This window comes from Jatropha curcas, chromosome 3, assembly GCF_041381405.1.
Source record: "Jatropha curcas cultivar XTBG-Jc1 chromosome 3, XTBG_Jcur_1.0, whole genome shotgun sequence".
NCBI classification, from domain to species: Eukaryota; Viridiplantae; Streptophyta; class Magnoliopsida; order Malpighiales; family Euphorbiaceae; genus Jatropha; species Jatropha curcas.
Genome location: NC_143153.1, coordinates 1624669 through 1648174, shown reverse-complemented (window position 1 = coordinate 1648174; position 23506 = coordinate 1624669). Strand labels below are relative to the sequence as shown.

Sequence of the window (23506 nt, the reverse complement as noted above, 5' to 3'; positions counted from 1 at the left end):
TAGTTGTGCATTGGCTCACGGAAGCCTAACGTTGATTTATGTACTCTTGTCAAACACGTCACTTCAATATTCAGCTTCTACAAACGGCGTCATTTTGTCGCAATTATCAGGACGATCCGACGGTCCTGATTCAATGGCTACCGGTTCTGTTCTAGAGTAGTAGAATTATACATAGTAGAGTAAAATGAATTAATTAATAATTAATCATAAACCAGAGATATTTTAATATACGTTTAGCTATAACGCTACAAAAAAATTTTAAAATTTAAAAAATATTTAATTATGATAAAGATAAAATATTTTTTCTCATTTGAGATAATCTAAAGGATTTTAATTAAGAGAATATATATATATATATATATATATATATATATATATAATTTAATTTTTAAAAAATTTATATAGGATTTGATTATCGAAACTGGATATTATTTCACGTAAAAACTCATTGCTTCATCTGTAAGAGCATATGCATGTTGATTGTTTAACAAAAGTTTAGTGTCGACGCTATTACTATATATATTTTTGTTATATGTAAGTGCAAATATTATTTTATAACATTAATTAACGTTTTCATAACAGTATTCAGTAGTTGTTGTTTTCAAATGATGATTAAATAAAATGATTATGTAAAAATATCAATTTGAAAAAAATAATTTTATTAGTATTTTTAAAAATTAATATATTGAAATATAATTTGAATATAAATAATTTGTAACTGATAAAATTACTTTCCAAATAGAACTGATTAAATTAATCGTTAGAAATACATTTATTAACTATTAATTGTTTTATAATAGTTAATAAAACAATTATAAAATTTATCTTTCAAATACAACCGATTCATGATATAATTGAGAATAATCCTTTATTGAATTCATTAGCGATAATGTTTTATAATATTAAATCTAATTCTTAATTATAAATTTTTTGCTTCAAGTATTATTTTGTATTTTGTTTTTACATTTTGTAAGTTTTGTAGTTTGTTATAATCATAAGTTTGTCATTCTTAATTTTATAGTTGAAACTAGTTTTAATCAGGAGTAAATATAATGAATATAAATAAAACGGACATTAAAAAATTAATATGTAATATATAATAATATAACTAATGAATATATAAATATATTATTATTACAATATATAATATAAATATATTGAAATAATAATATATTAAAGAAGTATTTTTACAAAATAATATAATTATTAGATATAATAATAAATAAATTTAAATAATTACAGAAGATAGAAGAATTAATCGATCATTTAATCATTAAATAAAACAAGATGTTGATTTAATTAATCCTATTATTTCCTTTTATTAAAGATTATGGAAAGACAGATTAGAGACAGAGAATATTCTATTTATATATATTCTAGAATTTTTGCCCACCAAAAAATTTCAGTTCGTTTCATTTCGCTCCTGCTTGTTCAGAATCGATGGCTCTGCGGCCTCTGCTACTGTGCAATGCACAGCGCCACTTCGTCTCTTGGCGTCACTACAAACAACAACAGCCTCCTCTCAATTTCCGTTCAGCTGCCAATAACAAACTCCGATTTTCTCCTTCAAGCTTTTCTCGTAGCAGTAAACTACGTCGTTTCTGTCCTCTGAAGTCTTCTTCAGTTAACGGATATTCCATACGGAAGGATAATAATACAGAACTGTATGAAGAAGATCAGAGTGAGGACAATCTTGAGTTGCATGAGAGGATTCTGAAGTTTTTTGAGTTCCTCCCATCAATTTTGCCTGGTGGAAATTGGTGGAGCTTCTCTGAAGATGTGGAGGTAAAATATTTGGCCAATCCAGTGACCTTGTGGCAGGCGCTTGGCCGCATGTGGCAGTTGGTGGCTCAGGATCGCTGGGTCATTTTTGCAGCTTTCTCTGCTTTAATTGTTGCAGCGGTGAGTGTTCTCTGTATTTTGCCGTGCGATTATTTTCAGAACGTTATACTTTGTGGACATATTATCACTATTCACTGGTATGATTGTTCTTTGGTTGGGATTGGAGTGAAGAATGTTATGAAGTTATGATATTCTTTCTAGTTACCTGAAAAATATTGAAGCAAAAATTGTAGTTCTATTATTCCCTGATAGGTTAACCATTTGGTTGGATTCAGTAAATCTTACTTTCTTGAAATTCTTCTTTTGCTATGATGTTGGTCTTGTGTTGGATTTTCACTGCTGCACTCTGAGCTAACTTGAGTGGGGATTTAACAATTGAGATAAGCTGTTATAGTGTTATGATATAATGTTCTTGATTATTTGCTGTTTTGCTAACTTCTTCCTGTGCTTGGCTCAGGTTTCACAGATCTCAATACCACATTACTTGACAGCATCAATCTTTTCTGCACAAAGTACTGAAATTGCAGTTTTCCACCGAAACGTGCGTCTGCTGGTGTTGTTTTGTCTGGTAGCTGGAATATCCAGGTCAAAATCTTGTATGGACAAACTCCCTTATTCTATAAGTTGTAAACTGCATCATGACTCTTTTTACATTTCTCAGTGTCCGATTGATTAGAGTTTATACTACAATTTGTATTTACCAGTTCGCTCTGTTTTCATTTACACTCACTACATACTATTCATGAGTCATTAACTTGTTATCTGGTTGAAAAGTAAAGAACAAATGCTGTCCTTCTAGCAATGTCTTAACACTTTCTGTTAGATATTAACATATGCCTCACATAAACCTTTTACTTTCTGTCTGTGGAACTTGATCTTTCTTGATGAACCATCTGTCAATCCAACTGATCCTGTAATCTTTTTATATTGTATTTCAGTGGTTTACGAGGTTGCTTGTTTGGCATTGCAAATATGATCCTTGTAAGTTGTTGATGTTCTATTGTTAACTTCCTCAAATAATGGAATATCACGTCTATTTTTGGTCTTCCTTTGTGTTTTGTGGCAATATTTGTAGTGTTTTCAATCCTATTCTATGATTCCAAAACATCTTGTTTGGGTTTAAAAAAAATGCAGAGCAATTAGATTTTGCCCGGATGATAGGCAAGGGAATGTTATTAAAAACGATATTTTCTCCTTCAAAGTATGCGAGGCTGACTTGTTTCTTGACATTTTGCAGGTGAAGCGAATGAGGGAAACATTATATTCTGCTCTTCTTCTTCAGGTTTATTTTTATTTGATCATTATGATGCTATTTGCATCTAATAATGCTATTGCAAGCTGTGGTTGGCTTGATATTATGACTTATGGATTGGTGGTACATCTGTTGTAGGATATATCATTTTTTGACATTGAAACAGTTGGTGACTTGACAAGTAGGCTTGGGTCAGATTGTCAGCAAGTGTCTCGAGTTATTGGAAATGATCTTAATTTGATAGCACGCAATGCTGTACAGGTTATTTTTTGATAAACTTGTCAACTACACTCATTTACGTACAACAGGAGAAACTAACTTCTTGTCTATGCCTCTATTCTAGGGTACAGGTGCCTTGATCTACTTGCTAATTTTGTCCTGGCCACTTGGTTTATGTACGCTTGTGATATGCTCAACTATAGCTGCTTTAATGATGATATATGGCATGTAAGATTTTGTACTTTAATCGTTGCTTTTCCTTGACTATACTTGAACTATCCGTACTGAAAGTGCACAATCATAATTGATTCTGATAGAAAAAGAAAATATTGTTGGGAACAATTACAAGATGAGAAGTCATATTTTGGAAATACAAATATGGATTTGGGAATGACTTATTTGATTAATGTGATGAAGTTTTTTTGTAAATTTCATCTAGGGAAAGGATTATTAATCTAATAGTGGGTTGAAGTTTGGGGAAAAATATTGTTCCTTAAGGCTTTGTAGAAGATATTGACTTTGACATCATGTTGCATAGATACATTTAAAATTTACTGCTTTTAGGGAAATTGTAATATGTATTCTGCCTTTTGTCTATTTTTTGAACTTAGTTTGGAATGCTTGTGGTTATTACTTATGTTTTCTTTGTTAGGTACCAGAAGAAGGCAGCAAAGTTAACTCAGGAGTTCACTGCTTCTGCTAATCAAGTAGAAAAAAACAAATTATGTCTAAGTTATAGAGAATGTAAATTTTTTGTAGGTAGTTTGAGAAAAATTGAAATTACATTGTTTTTATTTAGGTGGCACAAGAGACATTCTCTTTGATGAGAATCGTTCGCATTTATGGAACGGAAAAACTAGAACTTGAAAGGTAAATTGTTTTGAACCTTAATCTCTGCTTTGAAAGCATGTCTAGTTTGGGAACGTTTCCCCTAAGAACTAGCTTACATGTTTGATATAGCTGAATTGCTTCTAATAAAAAGGATTTGCATCTTTGGTCCATAGGTATAAGCTGTGGCTGGAAAAATTGGCTGATATAAGCTTGCGGCAAAGTGCAGCATATGGATTTTGGAATATGAGCTTCAACACACTTTATCACTCCACGCAGGTCCAACTCTTTTTTTTTTCTTTTCTTGAGAAAAAAAAATTTTACTGTTATCAAAATGTTTCACTCAATGTTTCAAACTGAATTAGCTTATATATTTTGCATTTTAAATAGCTATTTCATGAAAGTAATTTATCATTGATCTGATGTTGTAGGTGCTGATCAAGCATTTGATTGGCACATTCTGGAATCCTTAATTTATTTGTCAACTTTCTTGCTGGTATCCTTTGACTTCATTGACAAATGTCAAAACTCTAAGTTTCGAGTTTTTTAAGTATATCATTAAGGTTAGATGATTTATTTTTTATCATTCCAAGCATGAGAAATGAATTATTTGTTTGAAATGTAGGCTTAGGTAATTCCTCTTTGGTCTTGTTTGCATTTTGGAAATTTTTATTTTCTTATATTGGCATATTGTATCTTTGTAGATCATTGTTGTGCTAGTAGGAGGAATGTCTATTCTGGCTGGTCATATTACAGCGGAGAAACTGACAAAGTTCATATTGTATAGCGAAACGCTGATATATGCTACATGGTGGGTTGGGGATAATTTATCATCTCTGATGCAGTCAGTTGGGGCAAGTGAAAAGGTCTTCCAATTGATGGATCTCTTGCCAAGTGACCAATTCACATCGAAAGGTGAGCAGCATGCTAACTTTAACAGTTCTCTCAGATGATTAGATTCTTTTCATTCTTTCTTGATTTTGATTTATGGATTAATGAATGTTTTTAGAAATTGCAACATAAAATGCATTTACATGCTCATTTCCTCTTGGGTTCTGGATGGTTTTACAAATTGTGGAAAAAAAATTGGAAGACCTTGCATCCTCCTGTTCATTCTCAACGAATGCCTGCTGATATTTTATGATGCTTTTTGAGTTTTTCCAATTAAACACTTTGGGTTTGCTACTTGAACCTTAGTCAAAAACTGAATTGGTTAAATAACTCTCACCAATGTAGCCTTGTAGATTGTTCAAGAAAAAAATGCACCGAGGACATTTCCTTCGTTCTTCTTATTCTTTTTTCTTGTTCTAACAATTTGTTTAAGCTAGGCATGGTCAGTTCATTAAGTTTCTAAAATATTGAATCTGAACTGGCCTTTAAACAGTCGGTTTTGGCGTGGTTCCGATGAACCAACGGTTATGGCTCTAGCAATATGCGTAGTGTTTTTCGGAAAAAAAAAAAAAAATGTTAGAGTTGGTTCCAGAGTTACGTCTTTTTTCCCAAAAAAAAAATTTATGTGAATTTTAAAAAATATCAGTAAATTTTATTTTAAATAACATTTAGAATGCTTAGAGTCATATAAAAGAAATAAAGTTTATTAATTTTACAAATAAATACAAAATAATCAAATAAATTATAATTTTATTTTGTCTAAATGTTATTAATTAAATAAATTGTTAGAAAAATTGAAAAATATTTCAAACAATGTAATTTTGGACTTAGTAAAAAAAATGTTGTTAAACTCCTCTTTGTGAATTGGATCATGTAGTAACATATTTATTTAGACTCTTAGAGGTGTGCAGAATAGTTTAATTGATTATAAATTTTTAAAAATAAAAATAAAATTTTCTGGTTCAAATCGGACTGAACTGTTGGTTCCGGGCCAGTTCAGATTCATTTTGTAACATTAATATGAACCTTAACCGGCTCGTAAATTGCTGGTCCTGATTGAAAATTTTGAACCAATGGTTTCAGTCTGATTCAGGTTCATGTACAATACAGTTTGGTTCCAGTTCAAACCTTACCGGTGGCCATGCCTAGTGTAAGCAAGTATGTAATGTTAATATAAGTATAAAGATAAGTTTGGCTTCTATAGGATGCACTCAGGAACCGACTTTTCTGCATGTCTTCTTCTTTACTTGTGACTTCCTTGTGATACTAGTTTTATTGTTTGGATATGTATGTTATTGTATTATAGGATTGAAGTTGCAGAGACTGATGGGAAATATAGAGTTTGTAAATTTATCTTTTCATTATCCAGCAAGGGCAGAGGTATGATTCTTATCTTCAGCATCTGGCAACTAATATTTTACTCCTTTTCTGTTTCCTAATGTACTCCCTTACGCTACCTTTGGATGAGGTAGAGATATTGATAGACCCGTAAATGTCAACTTGCCTGCAAAAATATTTTAATGGCCCTTATTGTAGTGAACGATCTATTTAAGTGATAGAGAACTTTTTGGAGAATATGATATGTAGCAGTTCTAGCTTTCTTTTCGGTTCCTGTCAGAATGTCACGATTGCTTGGTTACTTATTCCATGGAATTTTTTAGTAATGCTGCATTATATTTTAATCTGTAACTAACCTGCACTGAGATCTCTTGGACAGGTTCCTGTTCTGCAACATGTAAAAATTTCTGTGCTTCCGGGTGAAGTCGTTGCAGTTGTAAGTGTATTAAGTATTAGTTGGCACCACCTCTTGCTTCTACACGAATGTTGGAAATTGTTTTTCTTTAATTTGTCAGGTTGGTCTCAGTGGTAGTGGGAAAAGCACATTGGTGAATCTATTGCTTCGTCTGTATGAGCCAACAAATGGTCAGGTAAAAATGTCTGAGATGGATGGACTTTTGTGCTGTATAATTGCGTATTTAAATTACACGGAAGTGTTTAGGTGAGGTTCTCTAGGCTTTTCTTGGTCTGTGCTATGCATCTCTTTATGGTTGCTTAATGCTAACGGATGAATATTAGCATCTGCTATTATTTATTCACTATCAGCTTTCTAAGAAGGCAGCGGTTAAATTTAACATCAACCACTTCATTTAATTATAATAGAAAATACATTCTGGAAGGACCTGTACCCCTTCCCTTTTCCATGTAAGAGTCAGGGTTTTAAATGAAATTTGTTATGTTATCTTTCTATTTGTAGTTTTTGCATCATTTGAAAACAGAGTGCCTAGTTATTAAAACTTTTATTCCCTGTCTCATATTAAATTATTCAATTTATTGACATTCTGCAATTGGGAAAGTGATTTAATTCTAATTTTAATTGTCGACTAATGCTTCCTCCTGGAGAATGTCAGATGGATACCATATTGTTTGAATTTTTCTAAGCATATGTTGCTTTAATTGCAGATTTTAATCGATGGCTTCTCTCTTAAAGAGTTGGACATAAAGTGGTTCAGGGAAAGAATTGGATATGTGGGACAGGTCCATTTACTTCTAGCATTAATGCATTTCTGCAAATTGAACAGATTTCCTTCTTGAATAATAATAATAATAATATAATGAGCCAAAAATTTTTTTTAATAATTTTTTTAACAGGAACCAAAACTTTTCCGTATGGATATCAGTTCAAATATTAGATATGGTTGTCCTCGAGATATAGACCAGAAAGATGTTGAATGGGCTGCCAAGCAGGCATATGCTCATGATTTCATCTTGTCTCTGCCCAATGGTTATGAAACACTTGTTGATGATGATTTGCTCAGTGGTGGTCAGAAGCAGCGAATTGCCATTGCTCGGGCTATTCTTAGGGATCCATCAATTTTGATCCTTGATGAAGCTACTAGTGCTCTTGATGCAGAGAGTGAACACAATATTAAGGTATCTACATTTAGGCTGTTGGCAAATACTTACAACCTCCCATTACTGCTTTTACTGCAAGGATAAAAAGAAAATAAAGAAGTAAAGGAATTTGGAAACTTGAGTTGCTTTCTCTAATGTGTCATTTGCCACCATGTCTAGGGTGTTCTTAGTGCTGTTAGAAGTGACTTGACGACAAAGAGAACTGTCATAGTAATTGCACACAGGTAGACTTTAACTGACCTCCTTCAAGTGTCCTTTATATGAGTTGGTGTTTATTGGTTCACTTTTTGCAGACTTTCCACAATACAAGCTGCTGACAGGATAGTGGTGATGAATGGTGGTAAAGTTGTTGAGGTTGGTACTTTGTCAATTTCGTTGGAACTCTTTCATGTTATGCTATCCTTTTAATGTTTTCTGCATACCAAATCTTTGATGTTAATACCGTCCTATCTTGTGCACTTGAACAAAATCTTGTTTTCTCCATACAAATTAATAACAAAGTACTGCTTAAAAAGACATCGCTTGGTAAAAGAGTCTTAAAGGCTATTATTCTTATGGGAAGAAAGAGCATGGGTGTTTAACCCATAATCCTAGCTGCAGTCACCTTCAGGTATAACTGACTAGCCAATCCTGGTTGGTTACTTCAGTTCCATGTTTAGAGTTATCTGTCTTGTTTCATCCTACTGGTGTAATTGGACCACCTTGATGTTTTGAAAATGCTGTTGAACATAGGCAACTTGGAATCATATTCTGAATTGGCTATATGCATAATTTTGCTTTTTCCACCATGCAGATGGGCAGTCACCGGGAGCTTCTTCATCAAGATGGCCTCTATGCGCAATTGACTAGAAGACAGGCCGATGCTGTTGCTTGATTATTTCCTACTATCACGTGTAGGATTTCCAGTAATGCATTTAATTCATTTCTTCAAACACAGAGGCTCGAGGAACCTTCACCGCTGACTCATTTTTTCTTTATATTCCATCCAATTTGAAATGTCTTGTAATGAGAAAGCTAACACAAAGGAACTGCTCAGAAAACAGAATGAAGAACTCTTAAGAAGGTTGTATATTATAGTGTTACAGAATGAAATGCAGCCACATGGTACACAAACTCTGTGATAGGTTTAATTTACATCCTTTGATAGTAAATGTATCGATCTGTTTATCGCAATTGGAACTTGAAAAATGTAAAAGCTTGATTCTTGATAAGGACAGCGCTATAGAAGTACGAGTTATTACTGTTGATGTATGGATGGACTGATTGGGATCTGATTTCATCACACACAAGTTTGCCTCTGAAGCCGTATGAACCTCGTTAAAATTTGTAATATATTTTGTAATATATTTTGGGGGAGGAGATCATAAAATGTTATGAAATGCTAATTAAACATTTAATAGCTATTACGATGGTTAATATCTATTAAAACATTTAACTTTGCCGAATATATCTTATATATTGGATTTCAATTTACGAAAATTTATGTCCATTAAAACATTTAATTTTGCCAAATATACTATACATTTAGGATTTTAATTTATCACTTCATTGATGCATTTCTCTGGATGATTATTTTTGATTTATTGTATAATCCACCATCACTTATTACAAGAGATTATTATAATTTTATTATTTTTATGTACTTTTTCAAAATTTAACCATAAATTTTGGAAGTATGAAACTTTTATAATCTTATAAATTAGAAGTTGAAAATTTTCTAATTATAACTAAACGATAGAAAATGAAATAAGAAAAATTCTTCAGCAATTTGTTTTCCACAAAAGTTTATTCTAATTTTGATTAACCGTCCATGAAGTTATGCACGACCGATGAGTGATAGCCATATTCAAGTGCATCCGGTGCGATAGGCCTTAGTGAGACTGCTATGCATCCTTTGTTTCGTGAATCGTGTTAACAGAATCCCCCCTCTTTCAAAGGCCCAAACCCTTCGTAGTAGTCGTAAAATCAAAACCCACACAACCTACACAGGCGAATATGGATGCTTACCAACAGCATCATAGGTACATGAGACCACCGCAACAGCAACCGCAACAGCCACCGCCACCGCCACCTATGCCACCTTCGGCTGCGGATCCCCACCATTATCTCCACCATCAACCTAGACCCCCGTTTCCTCCACAAGGCACGTGGTACTCCAACCAATTCCAGTACCACCCACCACCACCACCTCCACCTGCAACATCTTCTCACTCTCCATCTCCTTCACCTTCTCAACAGTGGGCCGTGTCCCCGCACTCTGACCATATCGCTCCACCCCCTCCTCCTTCCTCTGCTTATCCTCCTCCTCCTCCTCCACCCCCGTACACCTATCCATCTCACCTCCCACCTCAAAACCACCAGTTCCCTCCTCCTCGCCCTCATTTACCTGGTCCTCCTCATTCTCAGATTCCCCAACCTTACGCTCAGGTTAATCAAGTAATTTCAATTATCTATATCTCCATTTTTTGGTTCTAATTTCTTTGATAGATTGGTTTATCGTTGTAGCTGATGTGGATTTCGTTAGAATGTTAGCTTTACTTTCTGATTCCGATGCTGAAGGATTGATTGGTTTACTATGTGGAGTTAGGGTTACATGCACGCTCTGCATGTATTTGCTATTTATTTTTCAGTATTTCTCTAGATTTTTACTGTTGATCAGTCGCTTATTTATTTAATCTTTCTCAGGAATGGGGAAATCAAAACTGGGGGCAACAGCAAAGTTGGGATTATCAAGGTCTGTTGTTTTACCCATGTTCATTTTATGCTTGAAGTGAGTTTGTTTCATGACGTTAATGACAAATGTTAGCTGGATATGCAATCTTTTCATCTTGGTTTCTGTTGAATGAATGAGTTTGCGCCTTCTTATTTTTCATCTATTTGAGAGTGTACTTGTTTACTCAAGGGAGAGGTGTTCTAGTTTTTTAACTATAGAGATAGTAATGGTCAATTTGTAATTCAATGAGAAGCTGGTGAAAGCTTCACTCTAATATAGAATTGGAAGGAGAAAGTAGTCACATTCGGCTTTTCGAAATCTAATTTATAGCATATACATGACATCATTACAGTGTTAATTTAAAATCAAATTCTTAACACCTGCTTCTTTAATTTACGTTCAGAAACGGCTCTGTGAGTTTCCTGTTGGATTGAAGGTAAAGCATTACCTTAAATGGCTCTCATAGTAGAATTGTCCATCACATTGAGTGATCTAACCTGTAATCTGGGAACTAATTTCTACTTTTAGGTCTTCTGCTTTAGTGATCATTTCCCCTTCTTTTATGCATGTTTCTTCCAGCAGAATTTCCTGGGGTTTATTTTAATTCTAAGTGCTATTGGTTGAACTTTTTGTGATGATATGTTGCAATGGCAGCCCATAACAATGTGGAGGACTGGGCTGCTAGAGCCAGAGCGTGGGCAGCACAAAAAGCAGCCATGGAGGATCACCATTCTCAGTCTCAATTTACGCAGGCTGGCAGAACAGAAGAACAAAGTCGGTTTCATGACCAGTACCCTCAAGCTGCTGATTCTCATTATCAAGATATTCAGCAACAACCATTCCATTCATCAGGCTATCAACAGTATCAAGTTTCAGCAGCACCTGTTCACCAGCCATCAATAGCTTATTCACTAGAGAATGCCTCTTTCAATCATGGACAATCTTCTAATGCTTCTACTGAAGGGGGTATGTCTTACATTCTTGGAGGTGGAACTTCAGCTGGAGCACCAACTACAAGTCCATCTGTTCTTCAGCAGGAGGTACCTTCTAGTTATTCTTCTGTTACAGGTAATAATTCATTTAGCATATCGTACTTGCATGTATTTGAGAACTACTCCTATGTGGAGCACTGTTCTTAATAGGTTCTGCCTTTTCAATTATGCTGGTTCTTATCAATTCGACCTAATAGAGACACAATGCAGATGGAACATATGATATATCCTTTGCAGACCTAAGTGATCTGTATGTAGACTGGAATTTGACTGAGTGAGAAACCTTGTGTTGTTTTTATCCTCGAGGTGGTAGTATTTGGTTTATTTCCTTGTTGTAAGGCTTGTTTCAATTATGTCTTTTTCATTTAAATTAGCTGATTGTTGGCACAACTTGTAATTTTTTCCATGTTGTTCCACAATATATATATATATATATATATATATATATATGCAAGTTAGGCTCTAAATTTGTTTTGCAATATTTTTGGACCCCATCAGCTTGTACTTATACGTCCATGTGAATAACTAAACTACTCTATTGACCAAAGAGGTGGAAAGTAGTATGATTGAGATTTTCCTTTTTATGGGTATATGTGAATGTAGTTCCTTTTATTGGATGCAAGCAAGTAGAATTGGTGTTAAAAAAGAATGATTAGTAGAAAATGCTATTCCACTTTATTAATCCTTTTGTACATAAATGAAAAAGACCAAAACACCTGTTTCTGTAAAATTTTCCGAAAATAAATTTTTGCTGTTTCCAGAATCATATATAAAATATTCAATGCTTCAAGTTCAGATGGTCTTTAGGATTCATACAGAAAACTGATTATTATATGACAAGATGAGCTTCCTTTAGCCCTAAGGTTTTATTTCATTTTTCATTATTAGATTAGCTGTTTGACTGCCTTCTACATGGCAGGTAAAGAAGAGACCATAGATCAAAAGGATCAGGTGTACAAATCTTCGCCTTTGCTCATATCCTCAACTCCAGAAGGACACCATCGTATGCAACCATCATTGCCTGCTGTTGGTGGATCTGTTATGACTGAACAGTCATTTGCATATGGCAATCCAGGAGCTGACCACGCTGTCGACCCTAGCAATCAGCCATTAGAATTTGCACCCAGTTTTATCCGTAATCATGACCCACATATGCAATCCAGTTATGCTGCTCATCATGATTCAGCAGGAAATGTAAGAGGCCTTGGCCCCGTCACCCCATTATCTTCGGTTAACTCTTGGAATCCTGCTGTTGCAGCTGGTGCTGTTTATTCGTCAATCCCTCCAGGTGTGCCATCAGTGCCTCAGGTATTGATTACAGTTCTGTAGAATGTCCTTCAATTTGATAGATTTTGCATTGCTATTCTAATATTTCTATTTTTTCAGCATGATTCTTCTGTAGCCATACCTTCTCCTGTTCCTGGACATGCTGCGCCACCATTTGGAAGCTTCCCTGGATCAAGTTTTCAGCCAACAATTCCATCTGCTGCATTGCCTTATGGTCTTGGTCCAGGAACTTCAATTCATCCTACAACTGGCTTTCCAGGTGATGCTTATGGTGTTTCTAATGTTTCTGAGCGGCCTAAAAAGGTAGGTACTATCTGTAGACTGGTTTTGTTGTTATTGAAAATGATAGTTATTAAGTAGCTGCATCCAAAATTCCCAGGTTTCTGTTCCCAATTGGCTAAAAGAAGAAATAATAAAGAGTGCGTCTGTTATCACGAGGTCATCTTTAGAACACCCAAAAGAGGAAACAAAGTCCATTGAGGATGAAGGTGTTGATAAACCTTTTGGGAAGGGTGACCAAGCAGATAGCAAAAGTATTGATTCTTTTAGGTCGACTGAAGAAGAGGATGAAGATGAGGTTCTTGTGTTACTCTAAAGATTGTTTATCAGCTTTCAATTTATTTTGCTGATCAATTTTCCAAAAAGTGAAAGTCCTTCTAACTCTCCAAGATTTTTAAAAATAAATTTCATTGAATTTGTCATCTTATCCTTTGTTTTTCACTGAATTTTGAGAAGCAATCATCCCCTCCTAATTTTATCCTTTCTGTTCTGTTTCTGCAGGACGATGAGGAAACTGCAAGAACTGCAGCTATTAATCAAGAAATAAAACGTGTTCTTACCGAAGTTCTTTTAAAGGTTGGCTGTTTAAAGTCTAATGGTCTTCTAGTTTCTTTTATTTTCTTTTCTTATGGTAGCTGAAACTTACTTTTCTTAGGTTACTGATGAGCTTTTTGATGAAATTGCAACGGAAGTTCTTAATGAAGATGATCTTCCTATTGGAGGTGATTGTTCAAAAGTCAATGATCTCTGGTTTTCTTCTTTTCTTATTCTTTTTCTTTTTTTTGAATGTATTTGTTGGCCAGCTCCTGAAGTTCACTAAGTTCTTTCTGTTATTTTGAGGTTCTCATCTACAGTACTAGATTTTGGTTTTTCAGGTGAGCAGAATACTTTCTCCTCAAATCATAAGGTATCTCCATCTCCTCCAGAAATCCCAACTCCTAAGGCATCTGCAAAGGTTCTAGTTCCAGTTAAAGCCAGAGAGTCTGATACTGAAGATGTCAGTGAAAAATCCAGTTCTGGGGCCCCTGGAAATGTGTTGGGTCTTGCTAACTATGCATCTGACGATGAAGATGATGATGATGAAATCAAGAGTTCCAGCATGTTAAGTTTTAGGAAAAATGATGCACTTCAGCAATCTAGCATTCCAAAGTTTTCAGAAGACATGCATGACCCAGCTGAAAATGGCAATGTACCGATAGAACAAGGAATGAACATTACAGGACAGACAAATTTGGAGAGGAAAACCAGTTCAATTGAGTCCAAAAATGCTGCTAGTAGTGGGTTTAGGGAAACCAAGTTACTTTCTGGAGCTAGGGATGTTGAAATTGGTCCTGGTAGTGAAAAAGCAGTACATATGAATAATGATTCTGGTTTGAAAGCTACTCATGGAGAAAAGGTTACGGATGTTCAGATTAGGGAAAACAGGATGACATTAAATGAAGATCACCGACATGAAAGTAAAAAGAGTTATTCTGGAAAGGACATTGAAGAGGCAGAGCATGGGAGTAAGCCAGGTGAGAAAGCTGACAGTAACCGTAAGAAACAGGATGAGAGAAACCTAAGAAAGGAAAATACAGATGATCAAAATGGCTCAAAAGAAAGAATGAAAGAGCAAGGTGATAAGGCTGCAGAAAAAGGAAAAGAACCTGAATCAAGAAAAAGATCAACCCGTCTTGATGTCAAGGAGGATAGGAAAGGGGGAGACAAAATTCATAGATCAAGTACTAAAGAAGATAACAACAGAAAAAGAGGACGAGCAAAAGATAAGGAGGAAGATGGAGCAAGACATAAGCGTACTAGTGAGTCGAGCAGGCATAAGAGAAGGCGCTCCTCTTCAACTAGCAGTAGGGGCAGGAACAGCAAGGACAACGATTCAGTTGATGAAGCATCGGATGATTCTAAGAGGTTTGCCCTCAAATCTCATACATTTCTTAACTGTATCCAAATATTTTATGTATATTCTCATTCTGTTTTCTGTTCTGCAGAAAACAACATTCAAGAAAGCGGAACTTATCACCATCACCTGTCAGGTCTAGAAGAAGGTACCCACTTATAGTATTTCTCTTCACTTATTTAAGTTCCATGATTTTTATTTGCCTCTGCAGATTTTATTGTGAAATTCTAATGGGATGTTAGGAAGAATTCTGGTGAAAACAAATATATTGTTCAATATTTAGGTAATTTTTTGAAAAAGCTACTGGTTGGCATTCTTCAGAGCAGTAGTGGACAATTAGGTTCATGTAGATGTCATCTTAATCTGCAAATTACTTATTAAGGCTGCCAACTGGTTGGCCTTCTTCAAGAACTGTAGCGAACAACTAGGTTCACAGACTTGGGTGAGATATCTAATGAATTTTGAAATCCCAGTTAACTTTTGTGTTACAACCTAAATATATTATTGCAGGTACTTTTACTATTCATTGGTTTATTCTAATCCCGTAGAATTGTTTGTGCTTCAGTGGGTGGTTATTCTGGACCTGATATATGGATGTTTGGGCATATGTTTTTGTTTGGTTAATACTATGAAATGATTAAAGAGTTTCTTATTTCAATACTGATAGAAAGCTTGAGTTAATTTTCTTGCTACATGTTTGTCTGTTTCCCATAATGCATAGCATCAAAGGAAGAAAACAAATTTTGGTGTCGTGAATATGAAATTAGGAGCCTGATGAAAAGTTGATGAATACCTTCTGTATATATTTGGATGACAGGGTGGACTTCAGCCTCTTTGACTTGACACTTATTGTAAATACATTATGTTGACTACTGATGCATGTTACATGAGTCAACATTTGGAGCAATTGTGTAGTGTTACATAACAATGCAAACAAGAATGCATGGTAGTTTGTTTCCCATGTGTACTTCATTTATGTCTTGTGGGATTTTATTTCAAGACCGGGTAGCTCTCTGTATTTGCAAGATACACAACCTGCTTTTAGTATATCATAAAATTCCTTCTTTTTTATCAACATATACTTGCACATCATTTGCAGCCGAATTCTTTTCCCTCATGCAGTTTCTTTTGGCTCTTTGTAGGCTAACCTTCTGTGTATCTAACATTTGAACAAAATTTTAGTGTCAGATCTTGAACTGGTTTAATCTGCAACCAGTGGGAGTTCATCCACTTTTTCGCCTTCTGGTCCAACATCTTCATTGGTTTAACCCCCTTGTACATTTATTTGTTATTTAATTTTAGCTTCAGATCTTGAACTGGTTTAATGTGCAACCAGTGGGGAGTTCGTTCACTCTTTCCTCTTCTAACAGCTTCATTGGTTTAATCCCCTTGTACATTTATTTGTTATACTGCTCTACATTTTTTCCTCAGCACGCCAATGTTAGTTTCCTGACATTTTTTCCCTTATTTTTTTCTATTGGAGGTAATATGATAGGCTGATTAGAAGTGAAGTAACTAGATTTTGATGGTCATGCTATGGTTAGCTAGTAGTAACACCACCAGTCCAAGATCTGGACTTAAAATCCTCCCTTGCCCAGCTACCAAAATGAAATGACAGCAATGGATGTACCGTTCTCACGTTCTTGATATTTCATGATCATCATGTTTGTTTCATGGGTTTATATAATGTGTTAATATAATATGAAGCGAGTAATTTTCACTCTTGATAGGGCTGAATTCAACAATGTGGCTTCTTGATGGTGTTTGATTATATAAATCCTGTTTGTATCCTATTACTAGCAGAAGTTGATGCTCAGGATAATTCTTATGACGTTTACCTCTTTTTGAGGCTAAGAATTTATCTCTTGAGTTCTGTATGTCACTCACCGAATAAGTATGATGGGTGTTTTCATTTCTAGACAAGTTTCGCGGTCACCTCATAGCAAGCATTCACAGCGCAGGCATTCTCCCTACTCTTCTCTTGAGTCTTCCAGGTATGTTGCTGTGCAGTCTGTAAGATTAAGATTGTATTAGTGTTTTTCAGAACAGCATGCTCAACAGGTGAAAGCATCAGGCTTCATAATTTGTTAGTTGAAATATCTTCAGTTTGCTGACTCTGCTAATTTCTTGCAGGGGAAGGAGGTCGAGGTCCAAATCACCTGTGAGGCGGCACAGATAATTTTAGTTGAGCATCTATTGGGATGGTTCAGGCAATGAAATACAAGTTGGAGGCTCTTGAAGATCTGCCGAGCTGTGAAATTAACCAATCAACCCTAAAGGCAGGGATAAGGACTAACGTACAAAATCGAAGCAATGGAGGAAGGCCTCTGGTATCGGGACTGCTCAGGAAGGTTTTATGGATCCTACAGAATATTGTTGATGAATATGCTTGGCCAGGTTTCTGCTGTCTTCAATGGGCAGGAATTTTAGTTTGTAACATGTAATTTCTTTAGTCGAACAGCCGGCAAGCAATATTGTTATCTGTTGTATAGTTTTGCCATTGCAAAGAGGGGAATTATGTTGTTTTAGGATTTAAGACAATTATTTTGTGTATCAAGAGCTAAATTGACAGTTCACAATGAATAGCTATTAGCTCTGCATCGGAGCCCAGAATACTGGTGATGGAGCTTTGGATTGAACGTCTGACAGGTAATCGATCCACACTGATTTGGAGCGAGCTGAGATGAGTTTGATTGTAGTGTTTGAACCGAGTTCTCAGCCTCTATTGAAAATCTAAGGTTCATTAAATGCCCGGACGTTTGTCCAAAACGTTGTACTCGTCTATTCTAGCCGATGACGCTGTTATCTCTATTTTCTGGTTCTCCCCTGTTATGAGATTGGAACTTGTAGGATTAATGACCAGAAAGCATCTTGCTTCCTTTTTCAAACACAGAAAAGTAGAAAAAGCATTTCCTGCAAATTTCAAAGGACGTGTTAAGTTATTACCGATGTGAGGGAAAGTGTTAGGTCTGATTACGGATGTGATGTGGGAAAATGTTAGGTAAAATTAGTTGTTTTAGTAGTTTTCAGCACTTTAAACATTAGTATAAGAACTCGTATTTTTGTTAACTCTAAAACATTAGTATACAAACTATGACATTGAACACTTCAAGTGAACTATGCCATTATCTCTATTTTACTATCATGAAATTCACTTTCCAATAAAATATATGCGTTTTATGTTTTGCAAAAAAAAAAAAAAAAAGGCTCTATTTATCTTATTTGGTTATATTTGAAATAAATATTATTCAATTTGATAGAATTCATAAATAAATATATAAATTTGTAAAAAAAATAAGTTTGAGTTGATTAATGTTAATTAATAAATTATATTTTTAATGATTACGATATCAAAAATTATGTTTTATTTTGCAAATAAAATAAGTTTTACATTCAAATGTACTTTATATAAAAAGTTAAATCTATTATTATAACTTGAATTTTTCGAGTAGATATAATATCAATTTAAGTTGATTTTCGTGGTATTAATATCGTAATTATGAGCTCAAATAGTGGCAGCACCCTAAAATACAATATAACACAACAATGAGACCCACTTATGAATTTAGATTAATTTAATTTAATTTTTAAACTCAGTCGATAGTGAAAACATAAACCAACAAATGTCAGAACTAAATTGATAATAAGATGCCAATCAGACGATGGTCTGGTTGGTTTTTCATTCAAATGAAAAGTGAAAAGTCTCGAATTTAAGTCTTCTTGACCACAGTTGTTTTCACCAATTTGGTGAGTTAAGGGGAGAGTTATCTTCTGTTACGTAGCTCATAGTGTTATTTTGACCATAAATTAAAAATAAAAAAATTGAGAATAAGATAGAAGGTCAGGCGTATATGATATTGAAGTTTCAAGATCCTGCCGTTTTTAAACCACGAAGGAAATGGTGCCAATTGGTGTGGACCAGAAAATAGAAACGTTGAATTTTGTAAATGTTGAAAACGAAAAGAAAAAAAAAAAAAAAAAAAAGAAAACAAATTGAGTCAACTCACCGTCGTCTAAAATAAAATAATTTTTAAACTGATAAAACGGCAACGTTTCCTCAAGACGCTGCTTGTATCTCCCACACCGGCGTAACCTCAGACCTCTAAGGAACTGGAATTTGACTGCGTAGTAGCTAGGAGGCAAAAGTTTCGTTATTCAAATCTGAGAAATGGCAAAGTATAATGGAAAGCTGACGTGTCTTTGACTTCACAATCTCACATCACATGGTCCCTAACTCCGTCATCTTCCTCCCCCCGTCTTGGTGCTGCTGAACTGCCTGCCTCCTGTATTGTAAGTTTGTTGTTTTTCCAATTCTTTTTCAGTTAAAGTTCCAGTTTTTGCTCTCTCTTTCACGCATTAAACTTTTTTTTCTCTCTATTTCCATTCTTGACATCACCAATGAAGGTCCTTTATCTTTTCTTGTCTCTCTCAATTCATCCTTTTTCTCTTCAGTAACTCTCTTCTGAATTCATATTTTTAACTTCTTTTTTTGAATTTTACAGGCAACTCGGGTGGGTCTCTGGTCCGTTTGGCTATATGGGCTTGTTCTTATTGCTTTCTCTTTGTACACTACTCAGATGTTACCTTCCTTTAACGATGATGAAATTCAAACGTCGATCGTCGATTTGGGCAATCCTAAAATTACAATCTTTTCAGCTCCTCTTCCTTTTTCTGGTTCAGCTAAGGATAGGCAGAGTCTTGCTATTCGTTCTTGGCTTGCATTATCTTCTCAAATCACTGTCATTCTTTTCACCCAAGATTCTTCTGCTGTTTCTTTTGCCTCTGCCTTTGGTTTACGGGTTTTAGTCGATTCCAGTATCGATTTCACGTAAGCAAATTATATTTCTTGCTTCTCGAATTCAATTTATTATTTTTTCATATGAATTATTTTCCAATTTACTAGTTGGGTGTTTACAGGTTTTTCGGTACCCCTTTCTTTCATTCAATGATTGAAAGATCACGGGAATTTGAAACAGACGTATCTGTTTCTGTCAACCCAGAGACTGTTCTTTTTCCTGATTTCATTTCCACCTTAAATCATGCTTATAAACTTGACCAAGATTGGCTTCTTGTGGCTTCAACGCGAAATGTTTCTCACTTCCCTTTTCAATTGGATGATTTTGGGAGACATTGGCTAAGAGAGGATGGTAAATGGATTAGACCTCAGGAGGTATGGAGGAATCTATTGTTTGAAACTGTCTTCTTGTTTCATAGAAATGGATTTTAAGTGTAGAATTCATTGTAAATGATATAATTGGGATTAGTTATGTTAAATTCGTTAAAACTAAAATTTATGGGATTGAAATGAACATTTCCTTTCACACCAAATATGATAAAGCACGGAATTTCAAATGAATTTCACAAAATTCATTTCTCCCAAACAAAGACTGCAAGTTGATTGACTATTTCTGGACAACAACATTAACACCATTTCTTAATTCTATCAGTTGCAGGAGATGCTGCTTGGTCAGAATTGGGAATGGAGTCATTCTGATGATAAAATGATTATGGCATGGAACAGCAAAAATGTACCTTTACATAATGGAGTACTACCTCCTTTTTTGTATGGAAAAGGGATTCATAATCACTGGGTCTTTAATGAGGCCGCATTATCTGAATTCCGGTTTGTATTTGATGCAAGTTGGGCTATGTCAAGTTTCTATCTGAATGATCATGGATCTCAGTCTAATAAGTCTGTGAAGGACTATGGTTTTTCACATATTTTAAACAGAAGCTGGGAAAATGTTGGGAATTCTCATCTTGGTGCAGCATATGGGTCATTATATTTCCATGAAATTAATTATTCTAGCTTATTAAAACTTGTGAAATGTGATGGGCAATATCTTTTTGTTGACATAACTGAAGACGTTGCCTATCCATTTAAGGACCAGGGACTGAGGAATAGAAGGGTTTTGCATTCCAGGACAAAAAAGAAAAATATTGCTTGTGTTCACAATATTAAATCACAAGAAAGAATGGTAGATTGCTCTTTGAGAGATCAGTTGAACTATTTGGCACCATTAGATTTTCCATTTTCCTTAGAGTCACTTCTTTCAGCAACTGCAGATAAGAATAAAACAATTGTGCTTGCTGTTGCTGGGTATAGTTACAAGGACATGCTAATGAGTTGGGTGTGCAGACTTCGCCACCTCCAAGTCACAAACTTCTTGGTTTGTGCGCTTGACCATGAAACTTATCAGTTCTCTGTCTTACAGGTACTTTTGGATTTATTGTTCTCCATTTCTTTTCCGGTCTCATTTTCTATCTTAGTTGCAAATAAGTTCTCGTTTATCATTTAGATGGACAATAACTACATGCATATATGTTTGTTTCCGATACATTTAGGTTTTCATAATTGGTAACCAACTTTATATTAGAGTACTTCCAAAAAATTGAAACTGCAAGCAATCGTATTGGAGATTTTCACATAGGCGAGAACTTGACCATATAGGATGATCATTGTATCATGTATCTCATGCATGGCCTTTTGTTTGGACTGTCTTGTATTTAAATCTAGACTAGAAACATTTGTATAATCAGTAGCAGTAAATACATTTGGCCCCTTGACTTTTTGCAGATTGTGCTGAAACTATATCTCGTTTTGGTTTCCCGACTTCTTTGCTTACAGTTGGCTGTTGCTTTATGTCTCCATTGAATATTTCTGTTTTCTGCTAGGGCCTACCTGTTTTCCATGATCCATCAGCTCCGAGTAACATTAGCTTTGATGATTGCCATTTTGGAACCAAATGCTTTCAGAGGGTGACCAAAGTGAAGTCCAGAATGGTTCTGCAGATATTGAAGCTAGGATACAATGTACTTCTGAGTGATGTGGATGTGTATTGGTTTGCAAATCCATTGCCAATGCTTTATTCTTTTGGTCCAGCAGTTCTCATGGCACAGTCTGATGAATACAATAAAACAGGTGTTAATCTAAGCATGAATTGTCTAATAACTACCTTTATTACAGTAGCTTAGAATGTGGACTGCATCTGCATTCAAGGATCAGAAGGAAAAAAAAAAAAAAAAAACAGTATATTAAATGAGCCGAATGTCTTGTTAAAAAGTTTGGTGCAACTTGTTCATGATTTCTTTCCCATAATCCTTTTTTGTGAGCGATAAAAGAAAGGCTATGCTGCCGGCTTTTTTCCTCTTGACTCCTCTATCAATGTGATTAGTTATCACTAATATTATATTTTCATTCTGGTTTTGTCTCTGCAGGACCTGTGAACTTGCCTAGGCGCTTGAACTCTGGCTTTTACTTTGCCCGTTCTGATGGTTCAACAATTGCTGCTATGGAGAAGGTGGTAAAGCACGCAGCAACTTCAGGCCTGTCTGAGCAGCCAAGTTTCTATGACACATTATGTGGGGAAGGTGGATCCAATCGCATTGGAGATGATAGATGCTTGGAACCTGAAACAAATCTGACAGTTCATTTCTTGAATAGAAACCTCTTTCCTAATGGTGCATACTTAGACTTGTGGCAGAAAAAAAATGTGGGAAAAGCCTGTAAAAAGAAGGGCTGTCTAATTCTTCATAACAATTGGATTAGTGGAAGGATGAAGAAGCTGGAGCGTCAGATTTTGTCAGGTTTATGGGAGTATGATAATAGCAAAAGAATGTGCTGCAGGGGTTGCTCAGTTCTACATTGACCTGGTTAGTGTTCAATTGATATTTTCTTGTCCTCTGTCCACAGCTAACTTTGATTTGTGAATGAGAATGGAGAAGATAAGAACTAATTCCCTCCATCTAAGTTACGAGCAAGGTCTTAAATTGTGGACATGGTAATAGTGTAGATGCATCAGTATCTCACGGCTGTAATGGTCACGATCAGTGCTATGTGAAATTATGGTATCGACTATGTCAATATGATTCAGCATTGCTGTTTGTTACTGTGCCTTGAATTTTGAAGCCACCCTCAAGCCCATGATTTCCGCCAACACATGTGCTTGCCATACAAAGTTGAATGCTTCACTTTGAAGAATAGCAAGTCAGTGTTATTTTTGCAAGATGAGCAAGTTTACCATCCTTCATTGTAAAGAACTTGAAGTTGGCCAAAACTGACTTTGGCACTGTATGAAATGTGGATGTAGCTCTTTGAGAGAAAATTTTGTTAGATTCATTTTCTTCTCCTAGTTTAGGACGGTAATTTTATTCCAATATTTAGCTATTGCCGTTACAATTTTAAGAGAGAAAATATTGTGATCGGGTGTACTTGGAATCAGGGTTGAGCAAGCCTCCACTTATTTTGTAATTCGCCCGTGGATGTAGGCGTAAGCCGAACCACGTAAATTTTCTCTCTTTTATTTTTATCTGCTATATTTTATTTAACCCAAATAAATATCGGTTCTGTTCTAATGCTCTTCTGTCTGTTCAGTTGGTACGTTATATAATTGCCA

General features: G+C 35.1%; 3 protein-coding genes across 8 annotated transcripts; all 3 read left to right on the top strand.

The window, feature by feature from the left end:
• Positions 1–1384: 1384 nt before the first annotated feature.
• ABCB26 (transporter associated with antigen processing protein 1) lies at positions 1385–9196 on the top strand. 2 transcript variants are annotated; one of them, XM_012230092.4, is made up of 18 exons: positions 1385–1902; positions 2300–2427; positions 2781–2823; positions 3080–3124; positions 3233–3355; positions 3438–3541; positions 3966–4020; positions 4113–4183; positions 4318–4420; positions 4846–5056; positions 6339–6412; positions 6750–6806; positions 6886–6960; positions 7493–7567; positions 7682–7963; positions 8105–8169; positions 8239–8299; positions 8739–9196. In XM_012230092.4, the coding sequence occupies exons 1-18, from the start codon at positions 1441–1443 to the stop codon at positions 8817–8819; spliced, it is 2115 nt and encodes a 704-aa protein (XP_012085482.1). In that variant the 5' UTR covers positions 1385–1440; the 3' UTR covers positions 8820–9196. The 2 variants fall into 2 exon arrangements, with proteins under 2 accessions (XP_012085482.1, XP_089575595.1); XM_089719469.1 differs by lacking the exon at positions 1385–1902 and having other exon boundaries at positions 2299–2438.
• A 558-nt stretch (positions 9197–9754) lies between these two features.
• LOC105644977 (cyclin-like protein) lies at positions 9755–17723 on the top strand. Of its 3 annotated transcripts, none has more exons than XM_089719659.1 (12): positions 9756–10372; positions 10631–10679; positions 11313–11726; positions 12570–12958; positions 13037–13240; positions 13317–13514; positions 13718–13792; positions 13872–13938; positions 14092–15121; positions 15202–15258; positions 17030–17104; positions 17244–17723. In XM_089719659.1, the coding sequence occupies exons 1-12, from the start codon at positions 9941–9943 to the stop codon at positions 17287–17289; spliced, it is 3036 nt and encodes a 1011-aa protein (XP_089575785.1). In that variant the 5' UTR covers positions 9756–9940; the 3' UTR covers positions 17290–17723. The 3 variants fall into 3 exon arrangements, with proteins under 3 accessions (XP_089575786.1, XP_089575785.1, XP_089575784.1); XM_089719658.1 differs by having other exon boundaries at positions 9756–10381; XM_089719660.1 differs by lacking the exon at positions 17030–17104 and having other exon boundaries at positions 9755–10381.
• A 1479-nt stretch (positions 17724–19202) lies between these two features.
• On the top strand, positions 19203–23465 carry LOC149497309 (Nucleotide-diphospho-sugar transferase family protein). Of its 3 annotated transcripts, none has more exons than XM_089719662.1 (6): positions 19203–19400; positions 19613–19938; positions 20028–20280; positions 20558–21325; positions 21786–22032; positions 22329–23465. In XM_089719662.1, the coding sequence occupies exons 2-6, from the start codon at positions 19688–19690 to the stop codon at positions 22757–22759; spliced, it is 1950 nt and encodes a 649-aa protein (XP_089575788.1). In that variant the 5' UTR covers positions 19203–19400; positions 19613–19687; the 3' UTR covers positions 22760–23465. The 3 variants fall into 3 exon arrangements, with proteins under 3 accessions (XP_089575788.1, XP_089575787.1, XP_089575789.1); XM_089719661.1 differs by having other exon boundaries at positions 19391–19514; XM_089719663.1 differs by lacking the exon at positions 19203–19400 and having other exon boundaries at positions 19809–19938; positions 20014–20280.
• Positions 23466–23506: the final 41 nt, after the last annotated feature.